At 46.0% G+C, this 15,164-nt stretch overlaps 2 protein-coding genes across 2 annotated transcripts in view; one reads left to right on the forward strand and one right to left on the reverse strand.

The window, feature by feature from the left end:
* Positions 1 to 2,174, forward strand: part of DLEC1 (deleted in lung and esophageal cancer 1) — a 42,849-nt gene extending 40,675 nt beyond the window's left edge. Inside the window, exon 38 of the mRNA XM_009333318.1 lies at positions 2,051 to 2,174. Coding sequence (XP_009331593.1) covers positions 2,051 to 2,174 — 124 coding nt within the window. The remainder of the gene's footprint in view (positions 1 to 2,050) is intronic.
* Positions 2,175 to 12,705: 10,531 nt separating this feature from the next.
* Positions 12,706 to 15,164, reverse strand: part of LOC103924744 (mitogen-activated protein kinase kinase kinase 3-like) — a 66,672-nt gene continuing 64,213 nt past the window's right edge. The window contains exon 17 of the mRNA XM_009333320.1: positions 12,706 to 12,725. Coding sequence (XP_009331595.1) covers positions 12,706 to 12,725 — 20 coding nt within the window. The remainder of the gene's footprint in view (positions 12,726 to 15,164) is intronic.

Raw genomic sequence — 15,164 nt, forward strand, 5'->3', positions numbered from 1 at the left:
CGGAGATGGGATTTTTTTTTTTGAATCGGCACCCAGAATTTCAGACTTTAGGTTTACCCACTCGAAATCATGCTGTTCCAACAGTTGGCATGACACACTGACTACGTACCTTTCTTTAGAGCAATGTCTTCAACAGAGGGCAAATCTCAGGCCTGTAATTCAGTGCAGAGGCTGATACAACAGTTGAGGCCTTTACGCACCCAGCACTTTATTAGGACAGAGGCAGAAATGTGTCTGGAGATCTCAGAATTCCAGTAGAGCAGCTGTTTGTCGTGCAGGAAAACGCAACATCTTTTGCAGTCAGTCTCAGGGATCCTTTACTATTGTCTATGTGGCTTCTCTCTAAAAGTAACTTTTTGAAGTCCTTTACTTCCCTGCATGCATTCAGAGTACCTCCTGATGAAGCAAATAGAGCAAAATGTTGTTTTAATGCAGTGATACAATTTGTTTTACCCTCGCTTAGCCTGGTTCAATGTTTAGCGTAACAGTTATGCTGATGTTTGATGAGAAAGAAAGAAAAAAAAAAAACCCAACGTATTTTTGTTGCCTCTAGTCCAAAGGTTTTCTACACAACAAAGATAAAGTGAGCTGCAGGCAAATGACAGCAAAGAACAGAAGACAGCAGATGAAAATTACTTTCTTTGTCCTATAAACATCTAATACTGTTCTAATTATGTTTACGGACATCTTATCATCATCTTTGTCAAGGCTAGGAATTAGTTGTGAATGGCAGAGGTAGTGACCCAAAGCCTTTAATTTCTTTGCTCTAATTAGAGAGATACAACTCCTGTAAGAAAATTCAGCTTCCATTACAAATTATTTTCTCGGAAGTTATCACATGGTGGCAGAAAGTTTAAGTAAGAGAAGTCTGTCCCAGTGATTTCAGTGAACTCTGAACACTGCTGACAGGGAAGTTTCAAGAAGCGAACTATAGGTGACATGAGTTATTGGCGCAACGTCGATCTCCCTGGAACGCGCTGCGAGATCGCCATCACCGGAGCTACTGCAATCTCAGTGGGATGAAGCCGTGAGCTGCTGCTCTAAGCTGTCCCTGCTCTGAGCAGCGCGGTGGACCAGAGACCTCCCCAGGCTCCCGCCTGCCTAAATCTTTCTGGAGTGCTTCTGAATATGCCTGAAGCGCTTCGTTTTGTCTGACAACAGGTACGCTCATCAGCATGCCCGAACGTACCAGAAAGCAAAGATGTTGCTGTGTAGCAGCCAGCTCGTCTGTTCAGCTCCAGACAAAGAATTCCCAAGACAGCAGAGCTCAGGACCAGCACGGCGTTAGCAAATAATTATATGCAAGGTGTGAGGTGATTTTAATAATTCACCTCCCTAAATCAGTGGTCTTCCTGCAGGGGAATTTTTTATGAGAAGGAAAAAATAAAAGTTGTCTGGCAGAACAGGCTCCTGCCTCAGGCCTTTACAGCCGCCATCTCTTAGACACAGAGAAGTCCTTCAGACGAACAGTCTCAGGAGTGCTGGGTAGCCTTAGCCTGAGGCGAATTATGCTGTAAGATTTCCACTTAACGCAAAACTACACTTGCTGTAAGCTTTTTGATGTCCATTTACAACCTGGACTCCACTGACTGCCCCTTGCCTTAGGGGAGCTGACAGAAACTTTTCCATTTCAAACTCTCTGTCACAGGGATGAGTTTCACATCAAGGCAGTGCAGGCATTTGCTCCCAAACGCTAGCCCCCAGCAGAGCTTCATTTTATTTATTTAACTAAAATAGAATTTCACAAGTAGGAAGATACTCAAGTTCTTCTTTCAAACATGAAGTTAATAATCCAGTGTCTTTACTTCAGGTACAGACGGGACCATTCTTTTCAAACACCCTATTCGTAGCCGTGGGACGTGACGCTATGAAGTGACATTGCCACCCGCAGACTCGACACTGACGCTGGAGACCAGTGCTTGTGACTAGGAGCAGTTCATGCCTTAGGGCACCATCCTCCCCTTTTTACTCCGCAAAGTAACTCATTTCATCCTTAAACACAGAATTGCGTCTAGCTGTAACTGAACTGTCTTTTTGCTCTGCATTTTAGGAGCGACATCGAATATGAAACTGTTGTGACCATTACTGGAATGCTGGGAGAGAAGCCTTGCAAGCTACAGATCAGGGGACGAGGAACATACGATGGGAAGTATGAAGACCTGCGTTTAATTTAAGCAAGACAACGTGGGACATGTCAAGGTAATGGGTTGGATGCAGATGTGCCATCAGTTGAGCCTGTATTTTCATCTACTTCAGCGGTTTTAATATGGACTGGAATTTTAGCAGAATGAAATTTTAAGTTATGAGGAGGAAAAAAAGCTCATGGTACTTTAAAGAAGAGAGTCATAATCTCATTCTGTGCTATTACTTTTATTGCTGTGATAAGTTTACCATTACCCGCAGAACCAGGCTCTGCAGAATAATCCGTTTTAAATTGCAAAGCAGCTATGGTAACAGTTAGGCCAAACCCCTTTGCCTATCACCGTATGCCTCAAATCACAATTAAAGACTGTTCGTGCCTTAAAAAAACAGCTTTTGTTTTGCCTTGTTTACTGGTTTGACATTAAAATGGACATTGACACATAATAAAAGCAAGAATTAGCGAACAGGCCAGCACTCCCCTGGCTGTTTTCTCGGTGCCTTACATGAAAAGGGGAAGAGCCAACTTTCCCTGAGCTCCTTGGAAAATGACCAACCTGCATGTTTCATCATGCTTGGGTATTGAGCGTATCCCCTTCAGCTACAGAGGGAGGAACCCTTCTTCCTTTTAATTCTTTCCCCCCACACGGTTCCCATTTACTCACACTTCTCTTTAAATGTTTTTAGTATTACTTTAGCTAAAGGTCACTGAAATTCCCACTTCTGAGCCTGTTAAGTTTTCCAATCCCATCATATAAAAGGTTTTTGTTAAAGGCAGCAAGTGGGGGGAGGAGGGAGCTGCAATCCACACTGGAGGAGAACAAAAGATGCACAATAGCTGCCTCCTGCCTGGTTTAAAACAGACTTGTACTAGCAAGGAGAATTCATTTTATACACAGCAACCTCAGCGTGCAAAAAGGACCCTTGAAGATGCTAATGCCTCTCTGCCACCTCTAAATAATTTCATCTTTTTTGCTCTAAAATTCAGCATGCGTGATTGCTGGGTGCGTGAGACAGGCTACAGCACAGGAATGTGAGAACATCCAATAGCTCTAGCTAATCATGACCTTCCACTAACAATCACCATACAAAGAACACAAATATATTGCAAGAACCCAACTGTATTATTAAGCGCAAAAACACGGGCCGGGACAAAGAACTTCAGTCTGCGTTACGAATTTAAACGTTTCTAACATGTCAAAGGCGATGAGTACATTTCTTTTTCAAGCCGTTAGCTCTGAGTTTGAGTGATCTTTCTGCTCATAAGAACAGAAAAGGGAGACCTTTACAAGACGAAACATGTATTTTGCTGACGTTCATGCAGTGCTTGCAGGAAGAGTAATGCTGAAATCTGTTTTGGGTCACGTAAGTAAATATTATTAAGCATAAGCTTGTCCTCTAAGTTAGAGTCACACAAGCTGATAATTAGAAATGTGCTGTAAGAGACGGAATGGCCACCTTCCAATTCCTGGCTTCTAGCAAATCATCAAAACCTTTCTATTCAGGCACCTCAACAGTTTGTTTGCTCCTGTGTAAATTACATTCTAGTCCTCCCACTTGCCCCCACCGGAGGCTTCAGAGCAGCTTGGTTGAACGTGGAGAGCCAAAGCACATCCTCCAGCACAGGGACAATTTAAGGCACAGCCAACTTACGGCTGGGATAGGACAGACGGAGTTGTAAAGGAGGTGACGTTAAGCCTTTGCACCGCTTTCAAAACAAGCTGTTCTACACTTCTTGCAAGATGGTGAAATCTTTTTAGAAAACCCTGGAAAAGCCTTTTCATGTGCACCAGTTGTTTTCATTTGGAGCAACTGTTTTAGACAATTTGTCATACAAAAATACTGTACCATGAACGAATTCTCTCTGGTAATATTCACAGAATACAGGGATCAATTAGATTAGAAATATTAATTCATAATCACCACACAAGGGCCTGTAGTTGAACTTCAGCTGAACTGAATTTCTCTTCTCGTGTCAGGATGCCATTTGCCAGTTTTGCATTTTCCCACCTCCTGAGTAGATCTGTACGATTTATTCTACTTTGCAATTTGTGCCTAGAATTTGTAGATCTAGTAACGAATCCCTGAATCCACTTGATTTCACAGTGCAAATCATTTGCTGTTACTAGAGAAGGCAGAGAATTAGCTGTTGTGTTGTTTCGTCAGTATGCTGGAGGTTAGTTCCCTGGGTACTCAAATACCGCTGCAGCGCCCATGCCAGTTCCAATGCACATTGATACAACACCGTATGCTCTGAAATGAAAGAACACATGGAATTAAGACAGATCGGGTCTAGATCACCTGGGGGGAAAAAGAATACCATAAATTTGAGCTACCCACTGCTCTCCTGTGTCACCAAGAGATTCTAACTCTGGTCCTGATGCCCTGGAGTTCTTGCAGGGTGGGGTTTGCAGAGCACGTGGACCCATGTCATTTCTCTGCCTGCTTTCTCAGGAGCAGCGTGCCAGAAGCAAGCTCCTTAGCCACCTGCCTCAGACACACTAGCAGTGAGGTCGAGCTAGGAGAACTGCTTTGATTCAGACGGGCTGAGGAAGAAACTCTTCCTTTCCTGCCTCCTACCACTGCCCTTCACCTGGCTTTGCTATGTAGAAGCTCAAGGTAATTTTGGATAGTCGGATGATGTGCAGTAGGATCTGTGGAAAAACAGAGTGGAAAGCCTGACTTCAGAGCAAGTTCTTCCACTTCAGTTTTAGGCGGTTTATTATTACTGTCTGATTTGCTTGGCATTTAACAGCTCACCATCGCCGTTACCCTCCCCTCTAGGCCAGAGCACAGCTCATCCTAAGGTGCAGTCCAGTGACTGCAGTGTGCCAGCCCCAAGGGAGCAGTGACAGAGCCAGCCAGCAGCACCTACCGGCTTTCTTTCACACATCAGGAAGAGCCCGAGTCCTGGGACCAAACCGTCACAAAACCCGCTGACTCGCTGCTCTAACTCTGCACGGTAGAGACGTCTGCTCCAGGGCCCTGCACTACCACGGACCAGGAGAGACTCTGCATTCACGTGCAGCAAGACATTACACAGCCCTGCCTAAAGAGAACCATCGGGAATGCACGTTCAAAGCTATCGAAGGGATGGAAAAAGCTTAACCCAAACCGATGGTTACTTCTGAGCCTAAGTTACTGTCATACATTTAAGGCATTAAGGCTAATACTGTTCCTCAGTGCTCACCTTTTCCCTCTGCGCTTCAATTCATTGAGCAAGGTGACAACTTGACGAGCACCAGTACAGCCCAGTGGGTGCCCCAGCGCTATCGCTCCTCCCAGGGGGTTGACCTTCTCCATGGGAATGCCCAGCTTTTCAACACAGTACACAGCCTAGAAAGACAGAGGGAATGTTTTCATGGAGATACTCTCGCCTCCGTTAGTTCTCAGCTCTCCTGGAACAGAGAGCTAAGAGGACTGCGGAGCAGACTGGTGATCTCGTCCATATATAAAGAGGGACGGCAAACCATCCTCGGTAGCTCTAGGGCCTTCAGAAGATTTGCGCTTAAAACGAGTTTAGCTTAAACTATGTTTGTTATTACACAAACTCCACATCATTGTGTCAGCTGCTGTTAAAGTATTGAACAGTTAGTACTTAGAGGCCTGACTCCAGCTAGACCATCTTTCCCAGTGGAAAGGAGTGGAACTACGTTACAAATCCAAAGCACACGGAGTGAGCTACGCCTACCAACTTCATCTCAAACTGAGCCCACGTGCTTTCCGACAGGCAGGTCACAGATTTGTGGAAGACACAGTAGCGAAGTTTCTACCTTTCATTAAGGACCGCCAAATCGGTGAATGCAACACAGTCACACTGACACCACCCGGTAACAAAGGACAGCCCTCGCGAAACAGACGTTTTGCAAGTTGGTATGAGGATACAATAGTAACGATTACGTTCTTATTCGGTGGACACGTTTTTCTGTTGCTTTCTTGTTTTTTAAATATTAAGCTGTATAAGCTTATTTTTATTTGAAGGAAAGGGAAAACAGCCTGTACGTGTTATTAACATTTGGCTGAAGATGTCCTAAGTGGAACAAGTTCAACTCTTTATTTTGAGACCAAGCTGAAACACACTCAGCTACCAAGCAATGTAGCAACTCAAACGTGACGATCACTCACCTGGCTTGCAAAGGCTTCATTAATTTCATATATATCAATGTCATTCAGAGTCAGACCTATGGTTCGGAAAAGTCAGGATTTAAAAGGAGATATTTTTGCCTTATGACTATATCAAAGAGAATAATTCACTCACAGCTTCCCTTTATGAATTCTAGTTCTACTCCACTAATGACAAAGAGAGGGGGACCTTGGCTCCATGTGGGGTATTACACTTGTGCGCATGTTTATGGACAACAATGCCTAAAGGCTGCAAAACGTCACAGTTTATGGTATCGTGACACTGAGCTGGCCAAGCTTCCTTAGATGAGATGCGATTCCTTTGCAGAGGGATTAAAGATTGAAGGGTATTTCGAGATTGAAAGATAAAACTACAGGTGAGCATGTGACCATAGCAACGGCAGGCGGACACAACAATAATCGTCATCTATAAAAGCTATTTAACCTGATGAGTATGGCAAGAGCCCTGAGGAAAGCCTGCTCCACTGCTCAGATGCCAAAATTGTAGTGAAAAAAACCCCCAAAACCAAACACCCCCCCCCCCCGCGTGTCATATTAAGGAAAAAAGCACTAAATGAACACTAAATCACTTGCCACTTGTTAACCGTTTGTTGAGACTGTGCAGGGATTTAATCCTGAGCTTCTCAAAGGTGAGTGCGTGACAATTTATACACGAGTACAAGCGAACGGTATTACAATAATCCCAGCTGGGATTTTTAAGGTTTTAAATTCAAGTTCACTGTTCCTATGGCTGATAGCCGCACATGCTAGAATAATATAATCTTAAATTTCAGTCCACAGAGTCTGATTTGCCTTGTGCCAAACACTGTATGAGTGACAAGTGGTTCTTACCCGCCTTCTCCACAGCTACAGGGATTGCGTAGGCTGGTCCTATGCCCATGACATCGGGTGGGACTCCGACCACAGCAAAGGACCTGAGCACCCCCAGGACTGGGAGTCCCAGTTGCGCTGCTTTTGAGCGTTTTGCCAGGAGAACAGCAGCCGCTCCATCACTGACCTGGCTGGCATTACCTGTTGGAAGACATCTATTAACGCCTTTTTCGTCTGAGCACATTCTATTACAAGGCAAGTAAACCACAGGAACAACACAAATTTAACAACAGAGCTGACCTGCTGTAGTGCTACCATCCTCTTTGAAGGCAGGCTTCAGCTTTGCCAAGCCTTCCAGGGTTGTGGAGGGCCTAATCCCTTCGTCTTGGTGCACGGTGATTGTTTTTTGGTTGCCCTGATCATCTAGAACAGTGGTCTTCACTGGAACAATCTCAGTTTTAAACAGTCCCATCTGCTGAGCTTTTGCTGCTCTGTTAAAGAAGAGTACGAAAGGTTGAAATGTTCTGGAGGTGAATTGCAAGAGAACTAATGACAAGGAAACCGGTTAGCAAGAGAATGAACTAAGGTGTGACTTGGTACACAGGTACATCATCGCTGAGTAGCGGACAAGACGACAGGCGAATACTTATTTCCATTCACGGGAAGACAAACTTCTTACCTCTTCGTCACGGGAAATTTATCACTAACATTATGGGCATTCTCCCCAAAACCTGGGTCACAGGATCACACGCTTCTGAGCAAGATCCCCGTTCCGTTCCCATCAACGCCTTTGTGACTGACTGACCGCCACCGGCCCACAGCATGAAGCTGTGTTTGTCCAGTGGTACAGTCACATCACAGCTGTAAGAAAGTAACTGAATCCTGATGTTTAAACATCAATTCTTATTTCTAGGTTTAAACAGGGCAAGCGGGCTAAGCCTCTGCATAATGCTAATAATGCAAACTTGCCAGAGCAAGTTAAGGAACAGCTAAAGTTTCACTCATTCCTGGTTTTGTCCAACTAAAGACAAGTTGAGCTTTAGACCACAGACTTCAGGTATAATCTTCCGGCATTTAAATGTAACCTTTCAACCCAAGATGATCACAATTTACGTTGCATAGTTCAGTGTGACTACGTAGAAGGGTATCACTTAATTCAGCAGTAAAGGTGCAGCAAAGATAGGGTCTGGTCCCTGAGACAGCAGCATTAGCAATAGGGAACAACTGACATGACCGGACTGACATAAGTAGGCAGAATGCAATTAGCTACATTAGAATTAGCTCAGGTCACACAGTTTTAATCTTTCATATGAACAAGGTATTTAAAAGCCTCCACAGTAGAGCTGAAATAGAAGATTTACCTTCCAGCAGCAGAGCACCCTTTACAGGGGATACAAATTGGATGACTGAAAGCTTGTTTTACCCCCTCATCACTTTACACTTTTACTAATAAAATGAAAATATTTAATACTTCCAGGTAAGCGAGAGTTAGGGCGAAGTGCTGAAGGACAGATCAGTAACTCCGCAGACATCCTGAGACCGAGGCCAGAAAATCACCCCTTTCCTCATGTGAGAGGCGAGGATCGCGTTCACATACCCTTTTGCGTTATCAGTTCAATGTCAGTGAGAAAGGCTGGCATGCCAAGTTCCCTAGAAGCCGGGCCAGAATTTAAAGGTTAACTGGCCTGTGCAGTGGCTTCCTGTATTAGATAAATAATTGGACCGGGGCGATGCTTAAACAGAGCTCTGAAATTTAGTTTAACTCTTTGACAGCAGCAACTTTAACGTATCGCCCGCCACTGGACTGCCAGTACAGCCCCACGGATTCCAGGGGTCAGTTTACTTTGGCAGTGATTTAACCTACGAGGAAGGTTATTAGAGGTAGGATTGGACTCACTTGGAGCCAAGGACCAGCAGCAAAGACAAGCCACTCTTCTCATAAGCTCGGCAGTTCTCTAGAAACAGCTACATTTAAATATTGCCTCTTGGGAAAGGTTCCTTCTGCTGCCACTCCCACGTCCAGTTTCAAATGACAGCGAGCCAAAGCCACTATGAAAATATTGACCCATACATTCGTTTCAGAAACCTCATGGAGGTCACATCCTTTGGATGCTGGAAAACACAGGGGCACTCAGCGCTCAAGGCTCGCGTGCCCGGTGATATGTGCGCAAGATCAGTCACACAATCCCCACTACAGCTCTGGACTCGGGTTTCCTTATCACACAACCCGTGACACGCACCGGTCTTCGCTCTGACCTTCTCAAGCTTCTTTACTCACTATTAAGGTTTCGAAGGCAACACAAAGGCTGCACTTAACCACTCTTGGGAAGTAGCAATGCGTTTTCTACCTCTATTTAGTCCTTAACTAAACGGTTTTAAAAAAAAAAAAAAGAAAAAAAAAAAGTCCTTTACTTTTGTTGGGAAGCCAAGGCAAAGGCATCTTGCTTCTTTCGGGAAACTCCAAACTTCTCTGCCACGTTTTCTGAGGTTATTCTGGGGAAAACAACATCACAGAATTAATCCAACAACTCATCTAATGGAGCTGCAGTTGGCTTCTACTAAGACAACGCAAGGTACAAGCACTGGCTTTAGTCTCAAAGCTAACTGCTGCCTTCTCAACCTAGAACTGCTTGGCAGAAACAAATCCTGAATCAAATCTAGGACCAAAACAAGGTTCAAATCCACTTTCCTTGCTCACTAAGCCATTGGGCTTACGACAAAAGACAAGGAAATCTTTCATCAGAGTCGTTGATCTTCCCCCTCATTTCACATAATTAACCTTCTACCACAGCCAAGGAGGATGCCATCACATACAGATCCAAGCTCGCTGGATTCAGATTGATTTCAGTCTGGTCACCGAGGAGACAGACCATCCAGAAAACCCTTAAACTTTGGGAAGAGGAAACACTTACCCCATAGGAATAAGGCAATCTCGAGCTTTGCTGTTTTCCATCATACTGGAACTGATATCACCAGGGTTATTTGCATTTCTGAGGGACATCGTTTCCACACTAAACACAAGAAAAATTTGGATTTGCTACCAGTGCTTTCATACTATATTTGTGGTAATTGCTCAGTTAAGATTGATCAAATCTCAGCATCTTGACAACACGCTTTCCTATCACCCTACAGAAATGCAGCTAATAATTAAGAACCAGCTGAGGCAGAAGCTCTTCAATCATCAATGTAAGAATCACCATGAAATGAAAACAGATTGCTAGATTAAATTCGTCCTTGTTTCACTAAGAACAGGATACCAATGTCAACAGTTAATTTCTCGTTTCCACAGCTAGGAAAGAATCGCTAATGATTCTGGCACTTTTGTCCTCAAACATAACGAGAAACCTAAGGTCCTAGGACTGGAGTTTGCAGCGAGATCATCAACAGCCATAAAAATGCCACTTACAGCTTAAGAACTGGTTGGCAGTGTAGTTAAGTATTAAGCAAAACATTGTGCCATTTGAATTTCACAACACAAAGAATTTAAGACATGGACCCCAGAGGCTGCAGTCTTTCAGCTACAAATGAGTTAACCGACTGAAGATATCCAATTTGGCTGCATAAATACACAGCCATCACTTAAGACCCGTGAGTTTTTGTAAAGTCAGTCTAGACCACGAAGCCTATGGTGGGAAGAGGGTTTGAAGTCTATTCTGCACCACGCAAATACACTCACAAAGAGTAAACAACAAAAAAACCCTATTCCTGGAAAATGCGAGACAAGCGGAAAATACAGCTTTTCCCCAAGCAGCTTATAGTAAGCACTATCAGGAATTTGAACTAACTCTAATACGGGACACTGCATTACTTGACTTCAACTGCATCTACTCCCTGAAGGAAGGTACAGCATCAGGTTTTAAGTAAGAGCAAACCACAGCTACTGCGTTTTGTGTTGTCATCCAGTATCTCTCCACCTACAGAGTGGGCGAGTCCACTCAGGGGAAGAGCATGACTTGGGATACACCCGACTCACAAAACCTATTTGTAACGTATGGGTTTTATGTCTTCATGGAGGACCCTGCAGGGGAGAGGCCAAAAATCTTCCAACAGTGAAAGGCGGTGGCTTGCATACCCAAAGGTGCAAAGGCTGGATCCCAAACCCTTTCAGTACCTTAAAACATATCATTTTTGTGGACACTGCCAAGCCACTTCTCGAAACAACTGCGTTACAGTGAACGAGTGAAGAGCATCACGCGTTCAAGCGGAAGCATCCCCCGTGAACACCAAGCACTCAGCCTGCATCAGGGGAACGTGCCTGCCTTGCCGAGTTGTTTCTTTCGCAGCAGTCTAAAGAAGGGTGTTTTCAGCATCAGATCTTGCTCAACCAAGTACGTGCAGGTGTTGAGAAGTTGTAAATATAAATATTTTCTTAAGGGCTACTGGATGACTGTGTACAGTAATAATTCAAGAAAGACTTAGAGTTACCAAGGTAAAGAAAGAGAAACCTCGTATTTTAGCCTCAGGATCACTGAATACTTTGTTATTTGTTCTTCTGAAGTGAATTTGTATGTGGTCGCTAGTATTTCTCTAAAGCCAACCTAACATTTACACAATCCTCTAAAAAATAAACACATCTTATGATGTTAGGACAGAAGCAAAGAACAGCATGCCTGTCCACTGCAGAAGAACATCTGTAAGTCTGCAGAACAGTTATTAGCCTGGGTAGGGCATTAATTTCTTTATCCAAGATAGCTGCTGGAATTCTAAGACACCAGTTAATTGGAGATTAGTTAAAAAGCTAATCACGGCAGGCTCTTTCAGGCTGACAGAGCTCTGCACACAAGTGGTATCCTCCAGCAGAGCCAGAGGACCCTAATAAAACAGGCTTTTTGCATGCTTGTAAGAGATACTCAGCCTCTTACTGCAACCCCAGCAGGCACGTCACCAAGACCAAAGCTTCCAGGGGAATTAAAGGATTTTCAAGCACCCGCTCTCAGACCCTTTAAGATGGCCTGATCTTCTGCGAAAGCACTCAGCAGCCTCTGGAAATACACGAATTGCATCTGCAGCCACCGCTTAAATCCAGGTCCTAATTTTAGAGTTTATTCACCTATTTGTCAAACGAGGACAGCATCTATTTCCTTGGGGGAGACAGATCTGGTTGGAAGGGATTTCTAATTCCTCACACAAGAGCTATTGGAGAGGGGCTGAGCGCTACTTTCAGGCAGCCTAAGCAAGTGCCATAAAAAGACATTCTTACCCACAGGCCAAGCCAATGTCATACGATCCATTTCGGATGCCACCTGTAACAGCAGTGCATAAACATTCTTACTGCCATTAGGAGCAAAAGCACTTCCACTCCAGCTATGGTTTCACGAACACCTGAGGCACCCAGTACAGCCAAAAGGTGCATTCCCGCCGCCCTCCCACCTGCCAGAACGTGAGCCAGGTCAAGGAGCTGATGGGGCTGAAGACTAACCATGACCTGATATGCAACCAGAGAGGACAGGAGGGACCCTTCTAGAAGCTGCCTGATGTGGAAGCGATGGTAGAACTCATCCTCAGAAAACCAAGCTACTTCTCTAGGGGTAAACTCGGCCACTCAAGGATACAGAAGCATTCAACCAACACCACACCGAAAATGCCTAACAGCAGAAGACATTATCACTATTTTCACTGCTCAGAGAGATTTGAGGACAGAAGAAATGAGCACTTGGGGTGGGGCAGGCGTCGACTCCGATCCGAGTGCCCGTAACACTTACCAGCTATATTGATAATGGCCTGTAGCCCGGAGGAGCACTGCCGGTTCACGCTCAAGCACGGCACCGTCTCTGGAATACCACTAGAAAATAAAGACAGCGTTGGCAAAGACTCAGTGACGAAAACCATGCAACAAACCAAACCACTAAAGAGAGCATTAAGCCACCTGATTAAAATTTAACCCCCAAGACAGATCCCTTTATTCATTTGTTGACCTATTTGGTCCCGCACCAAGAGAAAGCAAAGTTCATACATAATTTCCAAACTTGATTTGCAAGTAGCTCTAAGTGCTGTTTCCCCACAGGTCTGTCTTCAGAAGGTCCTCTGTAAGCAAGGCCCTCTCACGTGCCTCGTTCCTGAGCCCTGACTGGGGCCAGAAACACTGAAAAGCTCTGCAATATTCACAATTTCTGGTAGGCTGCGTCTGCACCTCTCCAAAGTGGTGGTTGTACACTGATTTACAGAAGCAAACATCACTCGGCAATAGACACTGGCTGAAATATTTGGAAGCTGGGATCCAGCTCAATATGAGCCATCAACCGCAACACTGGGAAACGAACAGAAAGACCCGAGACAACTCCATGGTTTCAGGCCCACACAGAGCAGAGAGAAGTGCAGCTTTGCAGTACGGAGAAGCAGCAGGTACAGCTGGGAGCCCACAAAGCAACATCTCCCATTCAGGGGCTCAACACAGGTGCCACAAAGAGATTAATCGGCCTCACCTCTGCCTGCCTGTCCTTTAGCAGCAGGGTTCTCCAAACGCTCAACCAAAGTCTAATTTCTAGGCAAAAGGTGATTCGGTGTAACTTCTTAGGAGCGCACCAGCCTCATTGCAACCTCTGACCCAGTGCTGCTCCGTAGCCAAGGCCTGAGAAGGGCAGGAGGAACCTCAATCTGGTTGAGAGTTTACCTTAGAAACTGTGCAACTCTTGCAATCAAAGCACCAGCTCCAGGCTGCAGCACGTTTCCTGAGTGCAAAGATACGATTCCAGTCAATTAGTTGTACTTCCCTCGCTATTTGCTGCGGGCATCGAAGGGATGTTAACATCTCGGTACCATCCGGCACCCAGATCAGAGCCCCACCACTCGACAGAACAGTCGCGAAGGACGCGCTGATTTCATAAACCTAACGCTACACACTAACCCCTTCCAACCCCACGATACTTGCACGTATCCCATGGGACACCAGGAGCAGCCTGTCCCAGAGAGCAATCCAGACCAGGAGTATCAAGTCCGGACGGAGGTTGTTCGCTCACCAACACAGATGTCTCCCAGGACCTCAGGACGAAGATTGACATCTTGAAGGACAGCTGTCATAACAGCAGACAGCAGTTCGTCGGGTGTAGTATCCTAAAAGCACAGGGGATTAGCCCGACTTAACAAACACCAGAAACTGCCCTGTCACCAATTCACCCTCAGCCTACTTCAGAGGGCTAGCGCACGATGCTTGGACAGCTTTACTCCACCCCTCAGCTCACGATGGTTGTCCTTTTCCTATAAAAGCAGAATTATTCTGCGTGGTTTTTACTCCGGGTATCTTTCAAGCATTGTAACACACGCTGCTTTCTTACCTAGCTCGGTTTTAAACGGGCATGCTTTGTAGGGCCTTCAAAGCCAAACGACTACAGTGAGTTACGTCGCAAGACTTAGTACATGGAGCCTCCGAATTCATTTTGTGAGAGAAACAAGGGTGACCCCTCAGCCGGCGGGAAGCACCACCGGCGTGACAAGACCTATTTTGAAGGACGACAAGCAACGCGCGTCCTTTGGGGCCATCCTGGCACCGTGCTCTTGCTTCGGTCGGAGCCCCAGGACTCTGCGCTTGCCACCTGGCGAGGAAAAGGGCTGCTCCAGCAGAACGGTGGCAGGTCCATGCCAAGCACCGTCGGCACCCAAGCAAGCCGGGCAGCCGAGGGAGACGCTGCTGCTTTTCTAAGCGGTTGCTCCGTTTGACCACAGCAGGTAAAAGCAGCATGGCAGAGACCCACCCCAGGCTTTAAGGGGAGCCGGGAAACTCGTTGGTACCTTGGCCAGCTTTTTTGGGGATGCCAGTGGCCCTGCCCCACTGAGGCCACCCACCCCTCGGCATTAAAACTATCAGAAAACGTTGTCTTTCAGACCATTATAAAGCAGAGTCCCGCTCCTGGGTGATGGGTGGGGGGGCAGCGAGCAGGCGGGGGCCCAGCACCCTGGGCGTGTGTGGAGGGGAGGCACGCAGGGGGGTCCCCCCCTCCCTGCGGGGGTGCTCAGCACCTGTGGTGGGGCAGTGCCGGGGGGCCTCAGTGACCGGAGGGCCTCGACCCAGCCCCCAGGGGGGGATGCTCAGCAGTCGGGGGGGGAGCGGGAGACCCCAGGCCCCGGGGCGGGGAGCC

The sequence above is a fragment of the Pygoscelis adeliae genome, unplaced genomic scaffold, assembly GCF_000699105.1.
Source record: "Pygoscelis adeliae isolate BGI_AS28 unplaced genomic scaffold, ASM69910v1 Scaffold88, whole genome shotgun sequence".
Taxonomy (NCBI): Eukaryota; Metazoa; Chordata; class Aves; order Sphenisciformes; family Spheniscidae; genus Pygoscelis; species Pygoscelis adeliae.